General features: G+C 29.7%; 3 protein-coding genes across 6 annotated transcripts; 1 reads left to right on the top strand and 2 right to left on the bottom strand.

The window, feature by feature from the left end:
• Positions 1-61: 61 nt before the first annotated feature.
• Positions 62-3,667, bottom strand: LOC145182967 (neurexin-3b-like). Its single transcript, XM_080058262.2, has 4 exons — positions 3,158-3,667; positions 2,884-3,074; positions 2,520-2,717; positions 62-516 (listed from the first exon to the last, which is right to left on the bottom strand). Exons 1-4 carry the CDS (start codon positions 3,616-3,618, stop codon positions 185-187), a joined length of 1,182 nt encoding a protein of 393 aa, XP_079914388.2. The 5' UTR covers positions 3,619-3,667; the 3' UTR covers positions 62-184.
• A 436-nt stretch (positions 3,668-4,103) lies between these two features.
• Positions 4,104-21,105, top strand: LOC145184360 (four and a half LIM domains protein 2-like). 4 transcript variants are annotated; one of them, XM_090077400.1, is made up of 10 exons: positions 4,104-4,157; positions 16,542-16,611; positions 17,467-17,555; positions 17,712-17,889; positions 18,376-18,577; positions 18,817-19,064; positions 19,565-19,834; positions 19,974-20,234; positions 20,470-20,578; positions 20,711-21,105. In XM_090077400.1, the coding sequence occupies exons 5-10, from the start codon at positions 18,388-18,390 to the stop codon at positions 20,944-20,946; spliced, it is 1,314 nt and encodes a 437-aa protein (XP_089933526.1). In that variant the 5' UTR covers positions 4,104-4,157; positions 16,542-16,611; positions 17,467-17,555; positions 17,712-17,889; positions 18,376-18,387; the 3' UTR covers positions 20,947-21,105. The 4 variants fall into 4 exon arrangements, with proteins under 4 accessions (XP_089933526.1, XP_089933525.1, XP_089933524.1 ...); XM_090077399.1 differs by lacking the exon at positions 4,104-4,157 and adding an exon at positions 14,228-14,376; XM_090077398.1 differs by lacking the exon at positions 4,104-4,157 and adding an exon at positions 15,740-16,244.
• On the bottom strand, positions 8,912-10,427 carry LOC149891523 (uncharacterized). The gene is made up of 3 exons (XM_090077401.1): positions 10,025-10,427; positions 9,584-9,729; positions 8,912-9,253 (listed from the first exon to the last, which is right to left on the bottom strand). Exons 1-3 carry the CDS (start codon positions 10,312-10,314, stop codon positions 9,012-9,014), a joined length of 678 nt encoding a protein of 225 aa, XP_089933527.1. The 5' UTR covers positions 10,315-10,427; the 3' UTR covers positions 8,912-9,011.

Below are 21,105 nucleotides of genomic sequence, written 5' to 3' on the forward strand. Positions count from 1 at the left end.
AAATTTGTAATTTTCCGTCGACCGGTAAGATCGTATTTGTTTCATTTCGAATGTTACTAACTTAAAATATGGCATTCTTTTTCAAGCCATTTCTCGTTATTTCATATTGCATGAAAGCCGAGAAGCTGCGCACAACTATTCACTCCGTGGTGGTTCCCATTTACTCCTTTTCATTTTTTATTTACTAGCAAAGTGATAAATTTTCGAGAACTTTATAACTATCTCTTTCTGAAGTTCCAACGATCATGTTTTGGCGATTGAAATAGCTATGGGTAAGACATCCTTTAAAATTCTTCTTGCTTAATGATTGCGTAATGCTTTGCACGCTGCTTACTCCGCCGATGTGAATCAGATCTTGTTCTCCATTGAGTTGAATTCCAACACGTTTTTGAGGGGCAGAAACAACGGATAATTGGTTGTCGAGTCTGATCGTTATACGCTGTTTTTGTTTTGTTAAGGACACAAAATGCCATAGTTCGTCTTGAACGAAATCGCCGACTTTCATACTAAGGAATCCTAAATTTAGTTTCGTTAAAAAAATCTGGAAAACTTTCCAAAGGAAAAGATAATTATAGAATGCTTTCCTCACAAGGATTAAGTTTAAAAATCTTAATGTAAACTGAAAAAAAAAATCTATAAAAGAATTTCCTCAGCTTTTCATTTGCAATTTGATTACCGTGGTGTGACCTAACCAAAAAATTAGGACATTCTTAAAGAGTAGGATCTTGTTACGTCACACCACGGTGTTGTTAACCAAAAAAAATTAGTTTTCTCGTGACGTAATAGACGTAAAAATAACGAACATTGATGTAACAGCTCATCATTTTTTTTAAATGTGTTTCACATGAAAAAGTGTGATCTTTTCTGATATTCATATTCTTCTTCTTTCTATAATTTGTAATTTTTAAAAGAAGTTCCTACATATTTTTATTACTTTAGCCTGAATAAAATTTTTCCGCTTGAGATCATTCCTGCTGTTCAAAAGTAAAAAGTAGTTAAACAGATTAAAATGTAAATTAAAATCTTAAACATATATTGCTAACTTTATTTGCTTATTATTTCTTACCTAAAATTCTCTTATAACCTGTCACAATAGTAATGTACTTGAAGGAATCATTTAAACATTAGAATGTTTTACGGAAAAAATGAAACAGCAATTTGAATTGATTTAATGGTTCTGACTTAAAAACCAGCAAATTAAGGGCACTCTAACCTTTCATTCAAGCAATATATACAAGCGTGATTTTATTGATTTGAATAAATACCAGTGATTGTTTAATGGTCATGAAACCGTAATCTCATCCATACCCTATCTACCACATCTATAGAAATTATTAAATCGATATACCAACAACCAAATGAAACCAAAGCGATGCCTATTAAATTGTTGATGAGAAGACAGCTTTTGCTTTAGTTTATACACTTCTTTTTTTTTTGGCATCGACTTTGGAATTTTTTTTGCTTTAGATTTCAACTTGAATTTGCTTGCGTTGACCTGGGCCTAAAATTCTTAGGCTTTAGTAATGCTTTTTGGAGCACTAGTCTTGACGTACTACTTTTGATAAATCAAGTTTATTGTGATTTACCTGTTATATTGTTAGTGGATCAGTATAAATTGTTGTACATGTTACCACAAGGTGTGCTACAACCGCGGCACTACCCAATTTTAAAAACTTTCGTACAACTCCAAAATTCAAATTATTTCCATTATTTCAACTGTCTTTATGCTATACTTTCTAACTCTCCTGATTATGACTATAATTATGATGTTAAGTATAAAACTAATGAGTTTTCTTTACTTTACCATTATATTCTCTGCAGCAAAACAGGAAACTAAAATATGGCAGAGAGATATTTTCTGATTGAACTAAAATTAATCCTGCTTTTCTTCCAAAAAGGCAAGAACTGACTATTACCATGTACTCCAAATTTATTATGATATCAGTTGTTGGAGGGTGTTAAGAAATGCTACTATATACTCGTTGAAATGGGTACGGAAACTCAAGAATTGGGTATGAAAACTCAAGAGCAAACAATATAGTAGTAAAGTAGACTGAGTGATGGATGAACATGGTTCAGATGTGCCTGCATAAAGGCTGGGGTAAGCACGAGTCTTCTTTTAAAATATGCCATGAAATGACGAGCATAAATGAATCGCTAGCTATGAAACAGCACCATGTCTAAAAAAAACTCAAAAATAAGCTATTTTTCGTAATTAAGGCTTTAAAAGTTTGCGTTCCGATTGTTTACAAAAATTAAAAATCAGACGTTGTGTAAAATATAAACTAATTTTTCATAATTTTTGTCGGTCGCTTTTCAATCCATTTTTTTTGCTCCTGGAAAATTTTAAACTATGGCAATGTTACCTTTCTGCAATTTGTACATCAAAAACGGTATGAATTCCTTTCAGAATTTATTCCGCTTTTTATGTTTTTTTTTTTGTGTGTGTTTTTTACGTCGAATGCCTCACTTCTACAACACTGGTTGTCACTGGTTATCAAATAAAAAATTTTAGTTACCTCCAGCGCCATTACCACTGCAGTGCACATAACCATTATATACTTCTATTAAAAGTGAGCTGTTTTGAAAACTCATTGCTAAAATTACACCTTCTGATTTCGTCTTAAATTGTGCAACAACTTCAATACTTTGCTCTGAGTTTTGCTCGGATTTAAAGGTACCATAACTTTTCCCATCAAAGTAAACAGCAGGAGTTTCTAATGAAATAAAACCTTTGAAAATAAAATCTCGATTAACCAAAACTTTATTATCAACTCGTTAAGTTCGACATTTTTATTTCAATAAACTTCAACTTGTTATAAAAATATAGACAAAATTTTTATTAGATATTAATTCGAAATTGAATGGTTCAAAAAGCCATACCACTTTCACATGCCAATCCCTCGTAGCCTGTTCCAATACAATCACATATTGCATGGTCATAATAATTGATACATTTCCCTCCATTACGACACAATTGTATGGAACAAGCATTCACACAACCATTCTGAATTAAGTTTATTTCCTTAAATATAGAAGTTTTGCCCTGAGGAACGTCAATGCAGCCGATAAAACTAAAAAAGTGGAAACTATATTAATGGGAAAGTTGAAATTGAAGGTGATCGAAATAAATTTTTATGCCAATTATTTGATTTACCTGTCGTTTTGATATTCCCCCTCAAAGATTGTTGCTCCAATATGTATTGACTTCCATTTGGAAACAACTTTTCTTTTTCTTGTTGCAATTATTACAGTTTGTTTGTTGAGTTCTATTTTTAAGGCCGCTGTCAGTTGGATCAACTTTATATTGTACCATCTTCTAATTTTTATAACCGCGTCAGTTAAACCAGGAATGAGATAAAGTTGGCCTTCAACAAATATGTTAAATTTTCCGCTCGATATGTTTATTTGTAGCCTTCGTTCGTCGGCTTTGTCATAAATAATCAGTGCGTTGCCTTTTTCTCCGTTAGTTGCAAGTTTAAAATGAAAGACTTCAGCATTTTCATCCCAGTTTTTGTCGATAAATAAAACTGAGGAGTTTTTATTGTTAAAAGTAAACTTGTTTTTTCCAGTCAGATTTTCAATCAATAAATATATTAAAAAAATTTTTAACGTCATCTTAGAAATGTAAAATTTTTAATCCTTAGTTAAAACTTTGACCACAAAAATTAGCGATAAACTATTATTGAATTCTCTGCTAAATCAAAAACAAATAAAACGTGGTAATCTTTTAAAAAATTCTTTTTCACATTTGAAAGTGATCGCAAAAACATTTATTCAAAAACTGATATTTGTCTTTAACTTTTTTAAAATATTTTTTGCCAAAAAATAAAAGCACTTCTTTTTTCTTAAATCCACAGTGGGCATTTATTAGGAGTTATGCAACGGATACGGGTTTTTCAATATCCGGCCGGATAATAACTTAAATGAAAAAATCCGGTGCGTCACTATCAATGTGTAGTATTTGCTTTTATACGATTTTCATTCTTCATTGGTGAGTCGCTTTTTGAAAAGCAAAATAAAATACCATCCAAATAGATTTGGTTTTTAATAAATAATCATTTGTGGTTATTAGCTACAGTGGCGAAAAAAATAATTAAGTAAATAAGAACGGTAAAGAAATTCTTGATATTTGGAAAGCTAATTTCATCAGATTGGTAAATTATTTTTCTATGAAACTTTCTAGCATTATTCAGTAACAATATATGCATTCAATAAACCATAAAAAAATTTAAATATTTTCTGGTATGGATGTCTGTTTACGTTTTTAAAAAAGCGACAGTTTTTTTCTTATATTTTTATGACTAATTTTGAACTTTAGAACTGTCAGTCATGGATGCTTCAAATAACATAGATTAAGGGTGGAATGCAAGAACCGAACTTCAAATTTGAAGTCGAACTTCAAACCTTAAGCGCGACTTGAGCGAATGCACAAAGCGAACTTCAACTCAAGTCAGACTTGAAAACCGCTAAAAATAGACCGTTTTCAAGTCTGACTTCAAACCAGACTTGAGAGAGCAAAAATTCCTTCCGAATGCAAGAACCCGACTTGAAATTTCAAGTCAGACTTCAAATCTCAAGTCTGACTTGAACGGAATGCAAGAAGCGAACTTGAACTGAAGTCAGACTTGAAAAACGAGAATTTTTGAATTTTCAAGTCATTTTTTCAAGTCTGCTCCAGACCAATCTTGAAACCAAACTTGAAAAAAAAAACAGACCGCCATTATCATTTTGCTGATGCGTAACAAAACTTTACTATTACTATATAACTTATTACAACCTTTGCAAATATGAAAATGAGTCTTTAACAAGCAAAAGTAGTTACTTGGGCATATTGACGTAATTAATTTAGAATGTTACATTGTGATAGTATATTTGTCAATGAATTCATTACAGAAAACTGAATACCAACATTGGGCGCTACTCCACTTTCTCCCCCCCCCTAATTTTATGATTGATTCTGATAGAGAATTTTATGCTGATTAAGAATCGTATAAAAACATGGGTCTCAAAATCAACGGAAAGTGCTCTAATCTGATGTCGAAAGTACAAAAATATACCACAAATCGCTAATATTCGCCATCTTGAATTCACTAACTTTACGGTTGATATTGTTTTTAACCGCAAAACATTGCCAGCCTGGTTTTTACTATAAGGAATTTTTTCTGGTTTAATATAGATAGCGATTCCACGGCTCAACGAAAAACTTCTTATGAAATTTAGTTTTGTAACAGAATTTACGATTATTTTTTCGGTTATTTTTTTTTTTTTGTTATTAAAGAAAAAAATTAATTGGAAAGACAAACTTTCATAGAGTAATAAAAAAGGGCTTTCTTAATGTTCTTTGCAAAAAATGTTCTTAATAATTTTGTGTGGCTATGAAAATAGCCGTTTTTTGATTTACACAACCTTAGGCATGAATTATAATGTATGTTACGTTTGATGCACACAGGATGTCAAACAGGATATGCTGTTAAAACTTGATCCCAAAAGTGAAAAAACCGGTGTTCGGAAAATCTCTGCATCCACATAAACTCGGATAAATAATCAGCTACCATTTCGCGATTAGTTGGCCCCATCATTGATTTGAATTTTGCTTTTGCTCGACACCACATAGCTTCCACGTGATTTGTTGTTACACCTGTCTGTGGATCTACAAAGTTGAGGGTGTGGTTAACGGTACCATGTAAATATGCTGGAGCTTGCAAATCATTATATGCTCTCCACATGTCACTCCAGACAATAGAGCCAGGAAGTATCCATTGATGTATGATAGGAATTAATGTTGCAGCATCGCGGTTCTGGACAGGAATCAAAAAGCCTTTCTTCGTTGCAGGTTCATACCCACCAAATATCCACTGCTGCGGGATTATTCTACCAACTTAATATTTTCTTCGACAAAAAACAGATTCATCTATTTCAACAATGCACCCTGGACCGCCTATTGGATCAGGGTTATTGAGGAAATATGAAACGCAAATGTCTCTGCAAAATTGATTCCAATCAACAATGGTGCTGTCGTTTCCGATATTTAACTCTTGCCTTAAATCACTTATTGATAATCCCCGGCTCTTACCTGCACTTCTACTCCAAGCGTAAGTTAAGCCCAATATTTGCCACAATTGTAGGTGAGATTTCTCAAAGAAGCTGCCTTTTCTAATGTTAAAGGTTCTTTTGCAGCGCTTGACTGGACATCTCCAAATAACTTGATCAACTGACCCATTCTTTGTTTGCTGTGTGCAGGGCACGTTACATACACTACAATTCATGCTTTCAGCGAGTAAACCATAAGTTCTGCACCAGTGAATTGTAGCTTCGATATCGTATTTGAATTTTGCTCCTATTTCTGTCAAAGAAAGTGAGTCAAAAACGTCTATTGTTGGTCTTCGAAGAGCCATGATATGTAGATAAATGAAGAAGCAGAAAAACTATTCTGAAGCACTCCTTTTTATATGACAAACATAATGAAAATGAATTCACGGGGGGTTAACTTGAAGTTTTAAAAGAAAGTCAATAGTTTTAAAGAATTATTTTTATAATTAAAAAATTTTTATCTTGTTTTAAAGTGAACTGTAGAATATAATCAATGAAAGAATTTTTCAACTTATTTGACAAAAGTTTTAAAAGACACTCAAGCTAACAAACTAAGAATCCAGTTGAAGCAAATTGACGCGATAAGAGTAAATGCCATTGAATTTCATTACCTGGTAAGAGAAAAAAAATGCGGTCAATACACCTGATTATGAAACTTAACGCACCGGTTCTTTGTTCTTTTATTCGAAATCTTTTATATAAAAAATAAAAACCAGGCTGTTGATACTTTGAAAGGATAACTTTTAAACAAAAAAAAATCACTTTTCAAGATGGCGAATATTAGCGATTTGTGGTATATTTTTGTACTTTCGACATCAGATTAGAGCACTTTCCGTTGATTTTGAGACCCATGTTTTTATACGATTCTTAATCAGCATAAAATTCTCTATCAGAATCAATCATAAAATTAGGGGGGGGGGGGAGAAAGTGGAGTAGCGCCCCAACATTGTGAAAACGTGTGTCTTTTAAAACATCCTGTAACTCGTATGTAATGATCCAACATGTCATATTTTGATGCCATTAGAAATGTTTATTAGCTTTTTGAAATGTCGAACTTCCTACCATTATAAAAGCTGTTGATTAAGCCACGTTTTTGTGATACAGTATAAAAGTAAATTCCATTTAGTAATAAACAGTTGCAGTTATACAAAGAAGTGATACATGTAAAAGGAGTAAAAGAGAATTCACGAGAAGAAGTAGTTATAATATGAAGTATTAAAAAAAAATTGTTTTAAAACGTTCAAAAATGAATCGGTATGAGCTGAATTTTAGAAGAAGAAAAAGAAGAAGAAGAAGAAATATGCCAAATCTCATTCCAAGGTTTATTATTGACAGAGCCAATCCTTTAGAAGTTTATAATGATATAGAATTTAAAAGGCGCTACAGATTTTCCAAAGAAACCTTTTTAATATTAGCTAATGACATTATTAACAACAATGTTAGCAATGGAGGGTGCCCTCTTTCATCTGTACAACAACTGGCTATTGCATTTCGGTTTTATGCTACTGGTTCATTCCAAGTGAGTAGATATTCAAGAAATGGTATTAGACAATGGTACCTTTTTATTGTATTGTATTCTTATTGTATTCTTATTGTAGATTTTGTATTATGTTTTTAAATAACACCATTTTATAACAACAAATAAAGTAATCATATACTCAAGTAACAATAAATAAAGTACTTCACATTTAAATTTGTATGATTTGATCTAATTAAGTACACTCTTTTAGAGAGTAATAGGAGATTTGGAGGAGCTGAAAGTTAATCAGTCAACTGTTTGTCGAGTAGTTAAAAACATTTCAATTCAAATTGCCAACAAAAGATATCAGTATATAAAGTTTCCAACAGAAGCTGATTCTTTGATAATTCAACAAAGGTGATTATAAGTTTTCATGGATATTTGCATTTTGCTATTTCATACAAACTCTAAAATTTTCTTTGATAACAAAAATATTTATATTTGTTAACCATTGTTTAGATTTTACCAAATTCAAAGATTCCCAGGATGTATAGGAGCAATTGATGGAACACATGTTCCTATAATAAACCCTGGTGGAGAAAACCCAGAAATATATCGAAACAGAAAGGGGTTTTTTTCTTTGAATTGCCAGGTCATTGCAGGTCCTTCAAAAGAAATTTTATCTGCTTGTGTTCAATGGCCTGGAAGTGTTCATGATTCACGAGTTTTTTCCAACTCAGCTATTAAAGAAGTTTTAGAAGCTCGCCAACATGTTCATGTTATAGGTGATTCTGGCTATCCTTGTAAACAATATTTAATGACACCTTTTTCAAACCCAAAAAATGAAAATGAAATCCAATACAATTACAGTTTGAGAAGTACACGTATGGCAGTTGAATGTTGTTTTGGTATATTAAAAAAACGATTTCCTTGTCTTAGCATTCCCTTACGAACTAAATTACAAAATTCCATAGCCATAATTGTATCCTGTTTTGTGCTTCACAACATTGCCCTTCTAGAAAATGATCATTGGGAAGACAATGAAATACAAAATAGCAATCAAGAAGATGGCGCTGAAGCATTTACAAGAGATATTTATGGAGAAGCAAAAAGAAATCAAATTGTGGACCAATTTTTTTAAAAGATCTTTTTTGTGTGTCTGATTATAGATAAAAGTTATATTTGCATATTATTTCAAAAAAAAAAAATACATTTCAAATTAGTACTATATATCAAAAAACAATTTCACTAAGAAATAAAATAATAATTTAAAACATAAAATAAAAAACACCAGATCTGATGTCGTTTGAAAATAATTTTCCTCAATTAGAATAATTCTGTTGTGTTTTTTTTAATACTTATAACTGTGACAATTTTTTTTGGTAAATTTCCATTTTAATTTCATGTTCTTTTAGTTTGTATTGTTGCTTTTGCTGGAGTAAGTTTATTTTTATGTTAGCTATTCTATTTGTTTTTGCATTAGTTCTTTATCAAGTTCATGAATTTCATTATATTGCTTTTTTTCGATTTTTTTAGAGAGAGATATCTTTTTTAATGTTGAGCATTGTTCTTTTTCATGTGTTAATGAACCAGATGCAATCAAAGGCTCAGTAAAAGTTTTCTTTTCTGTTTCTATGATTGGCCCAATAGTATCAGAAGTCCTGTCTCCATATGTGATCTCCATTGACTCGTTCGGAATACCTATATAAATAAATAATATATTTAAATGATGAAAAATGTGTGTATATATATATATATATATATGTATATGTCTATATATGTGTGTGTGTGTGTGTGTGTATATATATATATATATATATATATATATATATATATATATATATATAGTTTTAGCATTGAGAAAACCAAGTTTGTTTAAAATAATTAGTTTTGTCAGTATTTGTAAAAAACCTTAATTTTCATTAAAATTTAAGAAAAAAGATAAAATTGAAAAATAAAATATGAAATTAAAAAAATAAATAAATATATAGTATTAAAAAGAAATAAAATTAAAAAATAAAATAAAATTACATTGCAGTATAGCATCATCCCCAAATGGTGTCAAAATAGGATTCAATGATTTTGGTGGTAATATCTGCAGAACGCTTTCAATTTCCTGTGACGGAACAGGAGTTTGACTAGGACCTCCGCCAGTTTTGTTTAGCTCTTTTCTTTCACTAAAATCCAAAGAATTGGTTAGAAAAACCCCATATTATTAACTTTAAAGTAATATCGACAAGAAAACATGTTGTAAAAGTCTGACAGAGAGAAGTCCAGCACTGTATAAACTTTACTGGTAACCATACAGTTTGGACAAGAAAATCATTGTCCCACAATTCATATTTTTCGATATAAATAACGTTTGCTAAATGTACACAAGACTTCTTTTAGATGTCTAAAACATGTCTTATGTTTACTGGGTGCTTGCCTATAAAAATAATCTTTGTTTTTTTTTCTTTATTTGGTACTTACAAATCAACAAATTGTTTTGCTTTTTGCTTTGAGTTCATCCAGCATTTCTTTAGTTCTTTTTGATCTCTTTTAACTCCGATGCCTTGGCTGTTGAATAATTGCGTTATTTCTTCCCACAAAGATTTTTTTTTTTTAAGGGAGACATTATCCGTTTTCTTTTCTTCGATGTCTTTGTAGTCTTTGATTATATTGATCAAAAGTGATTTTTCTTGCTGACTGAAAATTCGTCTTTTAGAATTCATTTTACAAATATTTACAAAGTAAGCAAAAAGTCTATAGTGGATATGCATTTTGAAATTTTTGTTCTTTTATATGATGAGCAATTCCGATCATAAATATTTACGACAAAATTTTCATTTTGATAAAAGGAAACAGAATAGGCAGTAAACAAAAAAACAGGCTATAATAACACATTTATTTGTTATGTTTTCCTTTTCACTGCTTTAAAGTTGTAAAAGTGTCATGATTAACTAAACTAATACCTGTAGTTAAATTGTAATTTATATTGTCATATAATTTATATATTGATCGTATATTATACAAATATCATTAAACGAATTTGTTTCAGTAAAAGGTTTTTCCCGTAAAAAAAATCCATTGCCCCTATTGGTTGCGAAGTGCATATTCCGATAAGCGCCCAGAATTCAACGCCTCGGCTATTTTTCAAGTTCGACTTTCTCAAGCACGAACTTGAAATTTTCAAGTCTCGTTTACGCATTCGCTCAAGTCAATTTTTCAAGTCTGACTTGACAAAGTCGAACTTGAGATTTCAAGTCGAACTTGACTCAAGTTCGGTTCTTGCATTCCACCCTAAACTTTTATTTTATTGCATGAACCTCTTTTACATGAACCTCTTTTGAATGTTGCGTTAAGATTTTTAGCTCAAAAGCTTTACTAGATCTAGAATTATCACTTTTCCCAATTCTATTAAACTTGGAAAAAATGCAAATTGAGAAAATAAGCAAAATGTAAACCATTTTCTAAAACAAGTATTTAGCCGAACAATTTTTCTTTAAACATTCAAATTCTAAACTTAACAAAATCCATTTAAAATGTTCTTTAGTGATAGAAAACTGTACAGTGTTTATATCATTTATGAACTTATACAAATTAACAGTCATATACTAAATTACAAGAAAAAAACCTTTTTGTTAAAAATATGTTTTATAACTAAAAGAAAAAGAATAGAATAATTCCAAATAAGACAACATGTTACAAAAAGCAGCATTTTTAAAGTTATTTTCAAAATCCTGCTTTTTAGGTTTCTCCTTCATTTCTCTTTTTTTTTTTTTTTTTAATCGTCTTTTTTCTTTTTTTGTCTACTAATTTTACGGCGACGAAGAACATTTTTTTTACTTCTTTAAGTGTAATCTGTTTGTTTTTTTAAATGCTTTTTTAATTAAGCTCATCACATCTGAAATTTGTATGAAACCCTGTAACTATATTTAGTCTCTCATACAAATGAATTGCAGCTTAAGCTCCAAGGTACTATATTATAGATACCTAAAGAAATTTTTTTTTAATATAAAAAAAGAATGATCCTATTAGCAAAAATATTTGGCTTTCATTTTATTTAGCTATAAGTCATATTTTAAACTTTCACTTGACTTTATGAATAAACTTCCACCAAACGCCATGAATGAATTTTGTTTATATTTATGTAGCAACTAAAAACAGAAAACCAAAAATGGAAGTTTTCTTAAAAGATACTTTACAGATTCAGATGTAGTCATAATCTCTGAGTCTCTAACTTTTAAGAAAAAATTTTGTTTTAATGGGAAAAACAGAAAACAAAGTTGTTGCTTAGGATAGTACTTTTGACTAAGTAACAAATACACACATTTATTTTCATTTTTTTGAAAATTTTCAATCATAACCAGATTCCACACTTTTTTACCTTAAAAACCTTAAAATAACCTTAAAAATAAGTAATAAAATAATAAAATAATTTACATTTTTTTACCACTTTGAAGGGGATGAGCTCCCATAATGGAGCCAATAAATTTTTTGTATGATGTTCATTAATTTTTTATTTGATATTGTTTTTTAACCCCATTTTTATTTCAAAACTATCACGAACATTTTTTTGTGTACTTTTTATAATTCACAGCGTAGGATGAAAACAAATGAATATAAAAATAAGAACGAAAGATTAACATAAAAATTTCAATAATTTTACTGAAAACAGTTAACTAAATACATTCTTTGTCACTTAACTTTGTACATTAACTTTTGTTTTTGTTTCGGCATTGAGTTTATTAAATTTCGAACAGTCTCAATTACAATGCTTGGTACAAGTATTTTCAATCAAGAGATTAGACAGGCTTTACCAAATTATCATCCATTCTTTAGCTACTTTGGAAGCGTGTTTTGAATCGTCACTTTGTTAAAATATTGTTCTAATAGGCATTTTGTCTTCTTAATATGGTAGCATTGAAGTCTGCTATGTCTTTGTTGGGTAGGGGAGGGTGAGTAGAGGAGGGTTTCCGATTGCAACCCCTCTTAAAAAGTTTTCTTTGACTTAATTTTTTTTCGGTTTTTGAATGTGGCCTAGGAAATTTGTGAGCCCTCATCCCAGTAAGTATTTTTCTACAACAACAATTTAGAAGAAATTTTACGAAGCCTAGATCATGCGGCAATGGCTGTATGATTTAGGCAAATTTCTGTGTTTGGGAAAATTTTAAACGAGTTTAAACGTTCTAGTTAGAAGATAATGCGTTTTTTTGCTCTATTGGTTGAAATCTTCCTATCCCTCGTTAGCGATGTCCGATGATAATTCTAAGCTCTGATCCATACTTAACAAACTAAATATTAATTAAACTTTTTTTATTTAAAAACATATCTAATGATTTCTAATCACGCGTTATTATTAGTAAGTGCATAATCAAGGTCCGTCAGGTCAGAAATATTTGTATGAATGAAAAGAACAAAAACAATAGGGATTCACTATTCTGTTCAAAATGATTTGTGCACCTTTTAAATTTAAGAAAGTTTCATTTATTAACTTGCAAATTTTAAATACTAAACATGTTCAGATAGTTATTAGGTTAAAGTTTAAGATATATTCGATCATTCGAAATTGTAAGATATCAGGGAAAAAATCATGTTTAAAGCCAAACGTAGTGTAGTTGTTGTTTTTTTTTCTCACGAAAACACTACAGTAAAGCTAACGCAAATCGAAATAATCCCTTAAGTATATTACAAGAATATGGATTAAATGGATGAATTGCTATGGAAAAGTCACTGTTACGCCCACAAAACAAAGTAAGTTTTAAAATGCTTGAAATACTTTGGTCAAAATTACATTTTTTTTGATAAGGACAAATGCACATTTGAGGGCCCTTTTGCCCCAACATGAATCAGTCATATTTTAGTGGTGTTAACCACGATAGAGATTTGATCGAAGTTGTGGGAACTTTTAAGAAAGAGATATAACGCGCCTTTTTAGAGTTAAAGGTACTACCGCCAGGGTAAACGTTTAATAGGACAAAGATTTGTATTTAAGGAAGACAAAATCCCTAAGCATTATTGAAGTTTTAGAATTTTTTAGCGAAAAAGAAAGAAGAAAAAAAAAGTACTAAATGGAAACCGCCTCATGTGCTAGATTTAAATCCCACCGAGAATTTTATTGTAGAAAAAAATTTGAGAATAAGTTATAACAAAATAATTCAGCTAATAATTCATACATTGGCTCAAGTTCATGCTGTTTAAGTCAGGGTATATTTGGTAACCTTTTATAAGCGTGTAATCTGCACCGAAAAATAAAAGATTTTGTCTAATCAATTTTGAAGTAGGTGGCCAATTTCAGATTTTTAACCACCTAAGGAGAGATGGCCATGTTGGACGATCTGGTAACGAATTACCAGTATTCGCTACAAATCTCCCGCTTCAATAATACTTATTTTTACTCACCGATCACTAAACACACTTTAAAATTTATAAAATATATTTTACACCTCAAATAAAAATCTTTTAAATTAAATCTTTACCAAGTCTCAATTTGGTTTTTATTGAGTATATTTAAACTGAATGTCATTAAGAATCAGCTTGAGCGAGTACGTAAACGAAACTTTCAAGTACGTGCTTGAGTTAGTCAAACTTGAAAAATGTAAAAGGCGTTAAATTCAAGGCGTTAATTAAAAGTACTTAGCAACCAATTGCAGCAAAGCTTTTTTTTTTACGGGAAAAACCATTTGCTGAAGAATTCATTTGAAATTTGTATAATATACAATGAAATAAAAAATTAATAACATAGTAAAAAAAACGAAGCAGTCTTGTTATGTGTTAGTCATTACAAAAATAATTTCATCTTGGTACTTTTAGCTCCAAACCCAAGCCATAGGTAACCAAAGGTAGGCTATAAATACCACTTTGGTGATCAAGGCAATTTCTCTTGATTTCTCCATATTTAACAGATTCCATTTGAAATGAAATGCATAGAAATATCTTGGAAAACACAGGAAAAAGCAAGTATAGAGTAAATGTGGAGTAAAAAAACTACTATGGTATAATGAGATTCATTTTCTTTGCAGCGAAATTAAAATTTACATTGTTATAATCTCACTGGAGTGGTAGCCTAATTTATTATATTACACTTTTACAATTTTAAACTGTAGAAAGGAAAAGATTTTAAATAAATATTTTAACTACTGCCTATTCGATTTCCTTTTAATAAAATCTAAATTTCGTTGTAAATATTTATGATTGGAAGTGCTTATCATATAAAAGAAGATACATTTCTAAATGTATTTCCACCTAAAAATCTTTTGCTAGTTTTTTAAATATTTATAAAAGGAACTCCAAATGATGTGAATATCAGTCAACATGAAAAATCACTTCTAATTAATATAATTAAAGACTATAAAGAGATTGAAAAAAAGAAGACAGATGGTGATCCCTAAAAAAAAAAAAAGAAGTCTTTGTGCGAAGAAATAACAGATTTATTCAACAGCCGAGACATCAGAGTTAACAGATCTTTTATTTATTGTTATCATTTATAATCATACACAAATAAAAAGTTTATAAAAAAAATTAGTTCACAATTTGATTTCTCTTTGTTTCTCCAAAAACATCTCTTGCAAATACTTCAGCACTATCTTCCTGATTGCCAATTCATGTTTGTATTCTCAATGATCTTTTTATAGAAGAGCAATTTTATGAAGCACAAAACAGGATACTATTAAGGCTATGGAAATTTTCAGTTTTGTTCGTAAATAAAATAAAAAAGCAAAGAAAACTTTTTCAAAATAGTAAAACAACATTCAAATGACATGCACTTCTTAAACTGATATGGTATCAGATTTCCCTTTCATTTCCTGGGTTAGAATAAAGTGTCATTAGATATTGTTTGCAAGGATAACCAGACTCACCTAAAATATGAACCCTGTCGATGAGCTTTTGAAACTTATTTAATAGTTGAGTTAGCAAAAACTTGTGAATCTTGAACACTTCTAGGCCATTGAACATAAGCAGATAAAATTTCTTTTGAAGAGCCTACAATGACTTGGCAGTTTAAAGAAAAAATATCTTTCTGTTTCAATAAAATTCTGCATTTTCTTCAACAGTATTTGTTATTGGAAGATGTGTTTTTTTATGTAACAATTTATTATAACTATTTCTTCTCATGACTTGTCTTTTGCTACTTTTACTTGTATCACTTCTTTGCATAACTCGAACTGTTTATCACTAAATAGAATTTTTTTTTAATACTATGTCGTATAAAAATATAAGGATAATATTGGTTATGAGATAGCATACAGCCTTGTTGAAGTGGAATATTATATGAAATTAGACAACAAGTGTGTCTGTTAGGACTTAACACTAATTAAGATCTTATACTTAACTTAAGTATAAGATCTTAAATAGTTGTTAGGATATTGTAATGCTAAAATGTTCGACATTTCAAAATGTTCATAAACATTTTATAATGGCTTCATAAACATTTTATAATGGCATCATAAAATATGACATTTTGGATTATAACATACGACATACAGGATATTTTAATGATGTTTTTACTTGAAAACTATTGTTTTAACAATGATATTAATTAGTTTTCTGAAATGAAATTAATGACAAATATAATTTTATAGTTTAACATCATAAATTAATTGTGTCTATATACTAAGCAACTACTTTTGCTTCGTAAAAACTGATTTTTATATTTGTTCGAGTTTAGTTTTCTTCAACTGGCGTTTGTTGAGGACAGACTTAAGAAACGGTAAAATTTTGCCGGTTTTCAAGAATAACGTACCTTGAAGTTCGCCTTATAAATTAGCTCAAGTCACACTTTAGATTTGAAGTTTGATTTCAAGTCTGAAGCTCAAAATTCTTGCATTCCACCCTTAGTTGGTTAAAATATACCAGCTACATTTAACATATTTTTTTAATATAAAATTTTCAATTGTATTATGTTAATGATATTTTATAGATGTGACGAAATAAAACAGAAATAATATTCCATTTATTGTTTGTTGCATGATAAAAAAGCCATTGAATTTTTTTTTTTTTTCAACAGAGTTCAAAAGCGAACGTAACCTACAATCAGGCTCTGCTTAAGTACCGTTTTCAAATAATTACAGGATCAGGTAGGATTATATAAATTTTTGTTGTAATTCAGTAGAATATTACTTTTATTTAAATACTTTAAGGTTGTTGTTAGTTACCAAAGAATGCAAACTGTTCTTTTGTTGTTTTTTATAAAGAGACTTTAGACTTAACTAAAACTTATTTGTGAAGTTCAAATCTTGGATAGTTTTTTAAATGTGTTCTTATTATTATAATTAATCTTATAATTGTTGAGCATTAACTTGTCAAAATAAAAAAAAGTAAAATAAAAAAACAAAACAAAGTGCATTGATGGGTATACTTTGTAAGTAAATAAGTAAGAAGCCAGTATGGAGGACTTTATACAATTAGAGTTTCATAGAATTCGTCAAAAACAAGTAGTAGAGAAGGTAAGTAGCCTCTGTGCTGTTCTAGTGTATAAAAATGCATAAGATAAAATGATCAAATACAATTAATATATATTATCTATACCTTATACTAGTATAAGTTAACTAACTGTAAAAGTAATCATAGTTTAAAATGATTTTCTGAAGTTACTGATATTTGTGATATAGTGTTTTTTTGTTTGTTTGTTTGTTTGTTTTTTTTGTCAGTAATTGGAAATTCAATTTTCAGTTGCTGCTATATGTTATATAAAAAACACTGAAACATACACAGCTAAGATTGATTATTTATAAGATAGATACATATTTTTTTTGTTTGTTATAATGTTAAGTAGATCACTGACAGTGTCTTAGACATGCCTCAACATTATTTTTATTGCATGGTATCTTCAACTTTCCAAATCCTATACAAACAAATCATCTTTGCATGATAAGTTAACAGATCATTTGATAATTATATTTGCATTAATTTATATTTGAAATTTTGTTTAGTATGAAAAATCAGAGTTTAATGCTGTGGAAGGAGTTTCTTGTTTGATTTGTAAGGAAAAATGTCCTGGATTTTGTCAACATTCATGGAGGTAAATTCTTTAGCATGTTTTTTCATTCCAATCTGTTTCATTTTGAAATGTTTTTAGAGAAATATTTATATTATATCTGATAAAAATTTTCACACATTAAAATGTTTGTGATAAAATTAAATAACTAATAAAGATTTCTTTTTTAACATACCACAGGCGTGGTTGTGGTAATTGTAAGTGTGCTCTTTGGAGGCATGATGTTCCGCAAAACAGTCCAGGATTGCCATTTGACCGTATTGAGGTTGAAGAAAGTCATCCTCCATTAAATTCAGAGTATGATATAGCTCTTACAGAAGGATATAGCTGGGTGCCAAGAGGTTTAAAAAGTTCTCAAGTAAGTTGGTTCATGTTTTATGTATTTCTTTAACATTAACTGATAGAAATTATTTCCAAAGGTAATGTCAATTGTTGCAGGTGTCACTTTGGCATTATTGATCAGTTTGAATTGGCTAAATATATTTTATTGGCTTTGGGTTTATTTTTCTCTTCAATTTATAAGACTGCAGTAAAAGGATAATTGAGTCTTCCATATCATTAAAGTAAAAAAAAAAAATTGATTTAAGATTTAGAGTGGTGTAAAAGAAGTGTCATTAGGGTTCTATGCATAACTTTACAATATTGGTTTTCTGTAACTTGAAGGTCTGGAAATTTATTTCCCATTTAAGTTAACATTGTTAATATTTGATAAAACATATTATTGACCCAACAGTAAAGTGCTCAAAGTACCAAATGACATTAACTTTTTTTTTTTTTCCTAATATTTCAAATAAGACAATTTATTGAAAAAACATCTATAAGTTACAGCACACACTTTCTTTAGATTGACTTATTTATGAGAAAAATTCCTAAGTCTGAAGTTCCAAAAATCGATAGTGAAGGTGCACGATATAGAGCAAGGCAAATTTTCTACCAGTTGCCCAAGCAAGATTTTAACAGCAAGTATGCAAATTTCTTGAAGGAAGATGCTAAGATCTCTTTTTATGAATTTGGAAAGTTTCGCTTAAACTCTGCTCTTGGCATTGGTAATTTTTTTCAGAATGATTTTTTGCTGACTAAAGTAAAAACGAATTATATCTAATTACTTAATAAGATGCATCATGTGAAAGGTGTGTTATGTGATAGATGCTTCAAGATGCATCATATGAAAAATGAAGATTCTTTTTTATTTTAGTCAAGCTAAATATGAAAACTTATAGTAATAAAAGAATAAAAAAAGTATGTAAGTGCTTCTGCATAAACATTCCTTTGCATAACATTTTAGGGTGTGTAAGAGGATCTATTTCAAGTATTCTCCAATGCCACAATTGCTCAGGTAACATTAACCCAGGAGAGATGGCCATCTTTGCAGAACGTTTAGGGGAATCGTTTTGTTGGCATCCACAATGTTTTAAATGTTGTGTGGATGATTCATTATTAGTAGATCTGATTTACTTTGTACATGAAAAGAAAATTTTTTGTGGAAGACACTGGGCTGAACAACTAAAACCAAGATGTCATGGATGTGAAGAGGTAGTTATTATTTCAAAGTTTCAAGATTTTCTAATATAGTTTATTTGCACAAATTTCTTTTTTTCTCATTTATTAATTATCCTTGATCAAAAATAATTTTAGATACATATTTAAATTTTTTTAAGTATTAAGTGCAATTGACTAGTTTTTCTGTAAAGAGGTTTGCAGTTGAAATTAAAAAATCATTAAAAAAACAACAACAAAAAAAAAGTTGTTTAACTACTAAGTATAAAATAATGATTATTTAAAGAAAAAAATCAAATCTTTTTTATATTTCTTCAATTTAAATGACTTTTTTTTTTGCACTTATACATCTGATATCTTGTGGCTTTATTGCTGATACATGAACTGTTCTTGATTGTGTTTTCTTTTTGTTTTGTAAATAGTTAAGTTTTTTGTTGGTATGCTAATCATGTTTAAACAACTGATAAAGTTCGTTACTGTTTGATATTCTTTTGAAAAAATATTCGTTTGATGTTATGTTTTCTTTTGTTTTTTAGTTAATTTACATTGGTGAATTTACAAAAGCCATGGAAAAATCTTGGCATGTCGAACATTTCTGTTGTTGGCAGTGTGATGTGCCTATAACAGGGAAGAAGTACGTTATTATTAATAAGCGACCGTATTGTCAGCGATGTTATATTAAAAGCATGGCCAACACGTGCTTTGAATGCCAATTGCCGATTAGTCCAGATAGCAAAGATTTTTTTGTTAAAGACCGCCACTATCACAAAGAATGCTTAATCTGTTCTCTTTGTAAAAAAGCTTTGGTAAGCCCAAAATAATATTTAAAAACATTCAAGAAAATAAATGCTCGATTATAGAATCACATTTTTGTATATAAAAGATAAGCGTTCATTCAAAGATGTTTCTATTTCTGTTTTTAAACAACTTGTAAGTTTGCTTTAGGAAAGTCAGACGTTTTCTTTTGTAAACGAAAAGCCGATTTGTCATGCTTGCCGCGGTGTAGATCCAGAAAAATCTCGTTTTTGCAAATCTTGCGAGCAACCTTTTCTTCCTGAAGAAAAAAAAGTTGGGGTGAGCGAAGAGTATTTCCATGAACGTTGTTTTCAATGCACAGAATGTCAAAAGCCAATTGGCTCGCAGAAGTTTATTCGAAAAGCAGACGGACGACGTCTGTGTAATGATTGTTTTGAGGCAACTGCGAAGGTTTTTTTAATTTTTGAAAATTTTTTTTCTTTAGTCTTCAATCATCTCAAAATTTTTAATTTAATTCATTTTTCTTATTTAAAATGGTTTTCACGTTAATATTAAGTTTGCTTAACAGTTTTGTAATATTATCTATAACTAATATTTACTGAAGCTAATGTTGTCTGAGCTGTCTGAAATAAAAATATGCGCAATATTAAAATTTAGTATTGATTTAACGATATTTCATTTTTAGACGTGTTTTAAATGCAAAGAGTTGATCAGAGGATCAAGCGTAAAGTTTGAAGGAAACGCATATCATACGAAGTGTTTTTTTTGTACTTCCTGCAAGAAAGAGTTGGGGGGTAAGATTGGCAAACTGTTTTAAATCTCTTTTTATTACCAGATGGTTATTTATGTGTGTGTGTGTGTGTGTGTGTGTGTGTGTGTGTGTGTGTGTATATATATATATATATAAACGTTTCTATTTTATTTAGGAATTCAATTTTATAAAAATGAGAACAATCCTTATTGCGATGATTGCTTTCTGATACATTTCGCCAAGCGATGCGCCTCTTGTTTTGATCCAATAGAAGGCAACACAAAGTTTATTGATTACGAAGCAAAGTATTGGCACAGCAAGTGTTTCATTTGCAGAAGTTGTGATAAGCAACTTGCTGGAGCAAAGTTTATAATGCGAGATGGCAACAGATATTGCTTGGAATGTAAATAGATGACTGCTAAACGAACTTCTTAGAATATTTGAATGATTTATTTCTGTTTACCCTTTCACTATTTCATGATATTTTATAATTTGTACGACCTTTTTTTTTTTCTTTCGAGTTCTTTGCTATGTATTAGTTTTAGGGAAGAGTTATTTTCAATGTGTTTA

The sequence above is a fragment of the Hydra viridissima genome, unplaced genomic scaffold, assembly GCF_058129835.1.
Source record: "Hydra viridissima isolate aposymbiotic clone 2 unplaced genomic scaffold, HvirCarnegie_v1 scaffold_2, whole genome shotgun sequence".
Lineage (NCBI taxonomy): Eukaryota > Metazoa > Cnidaria > Hydrozoa > Anthoathecata > Hydridae > Hydra > Hydra viridissima.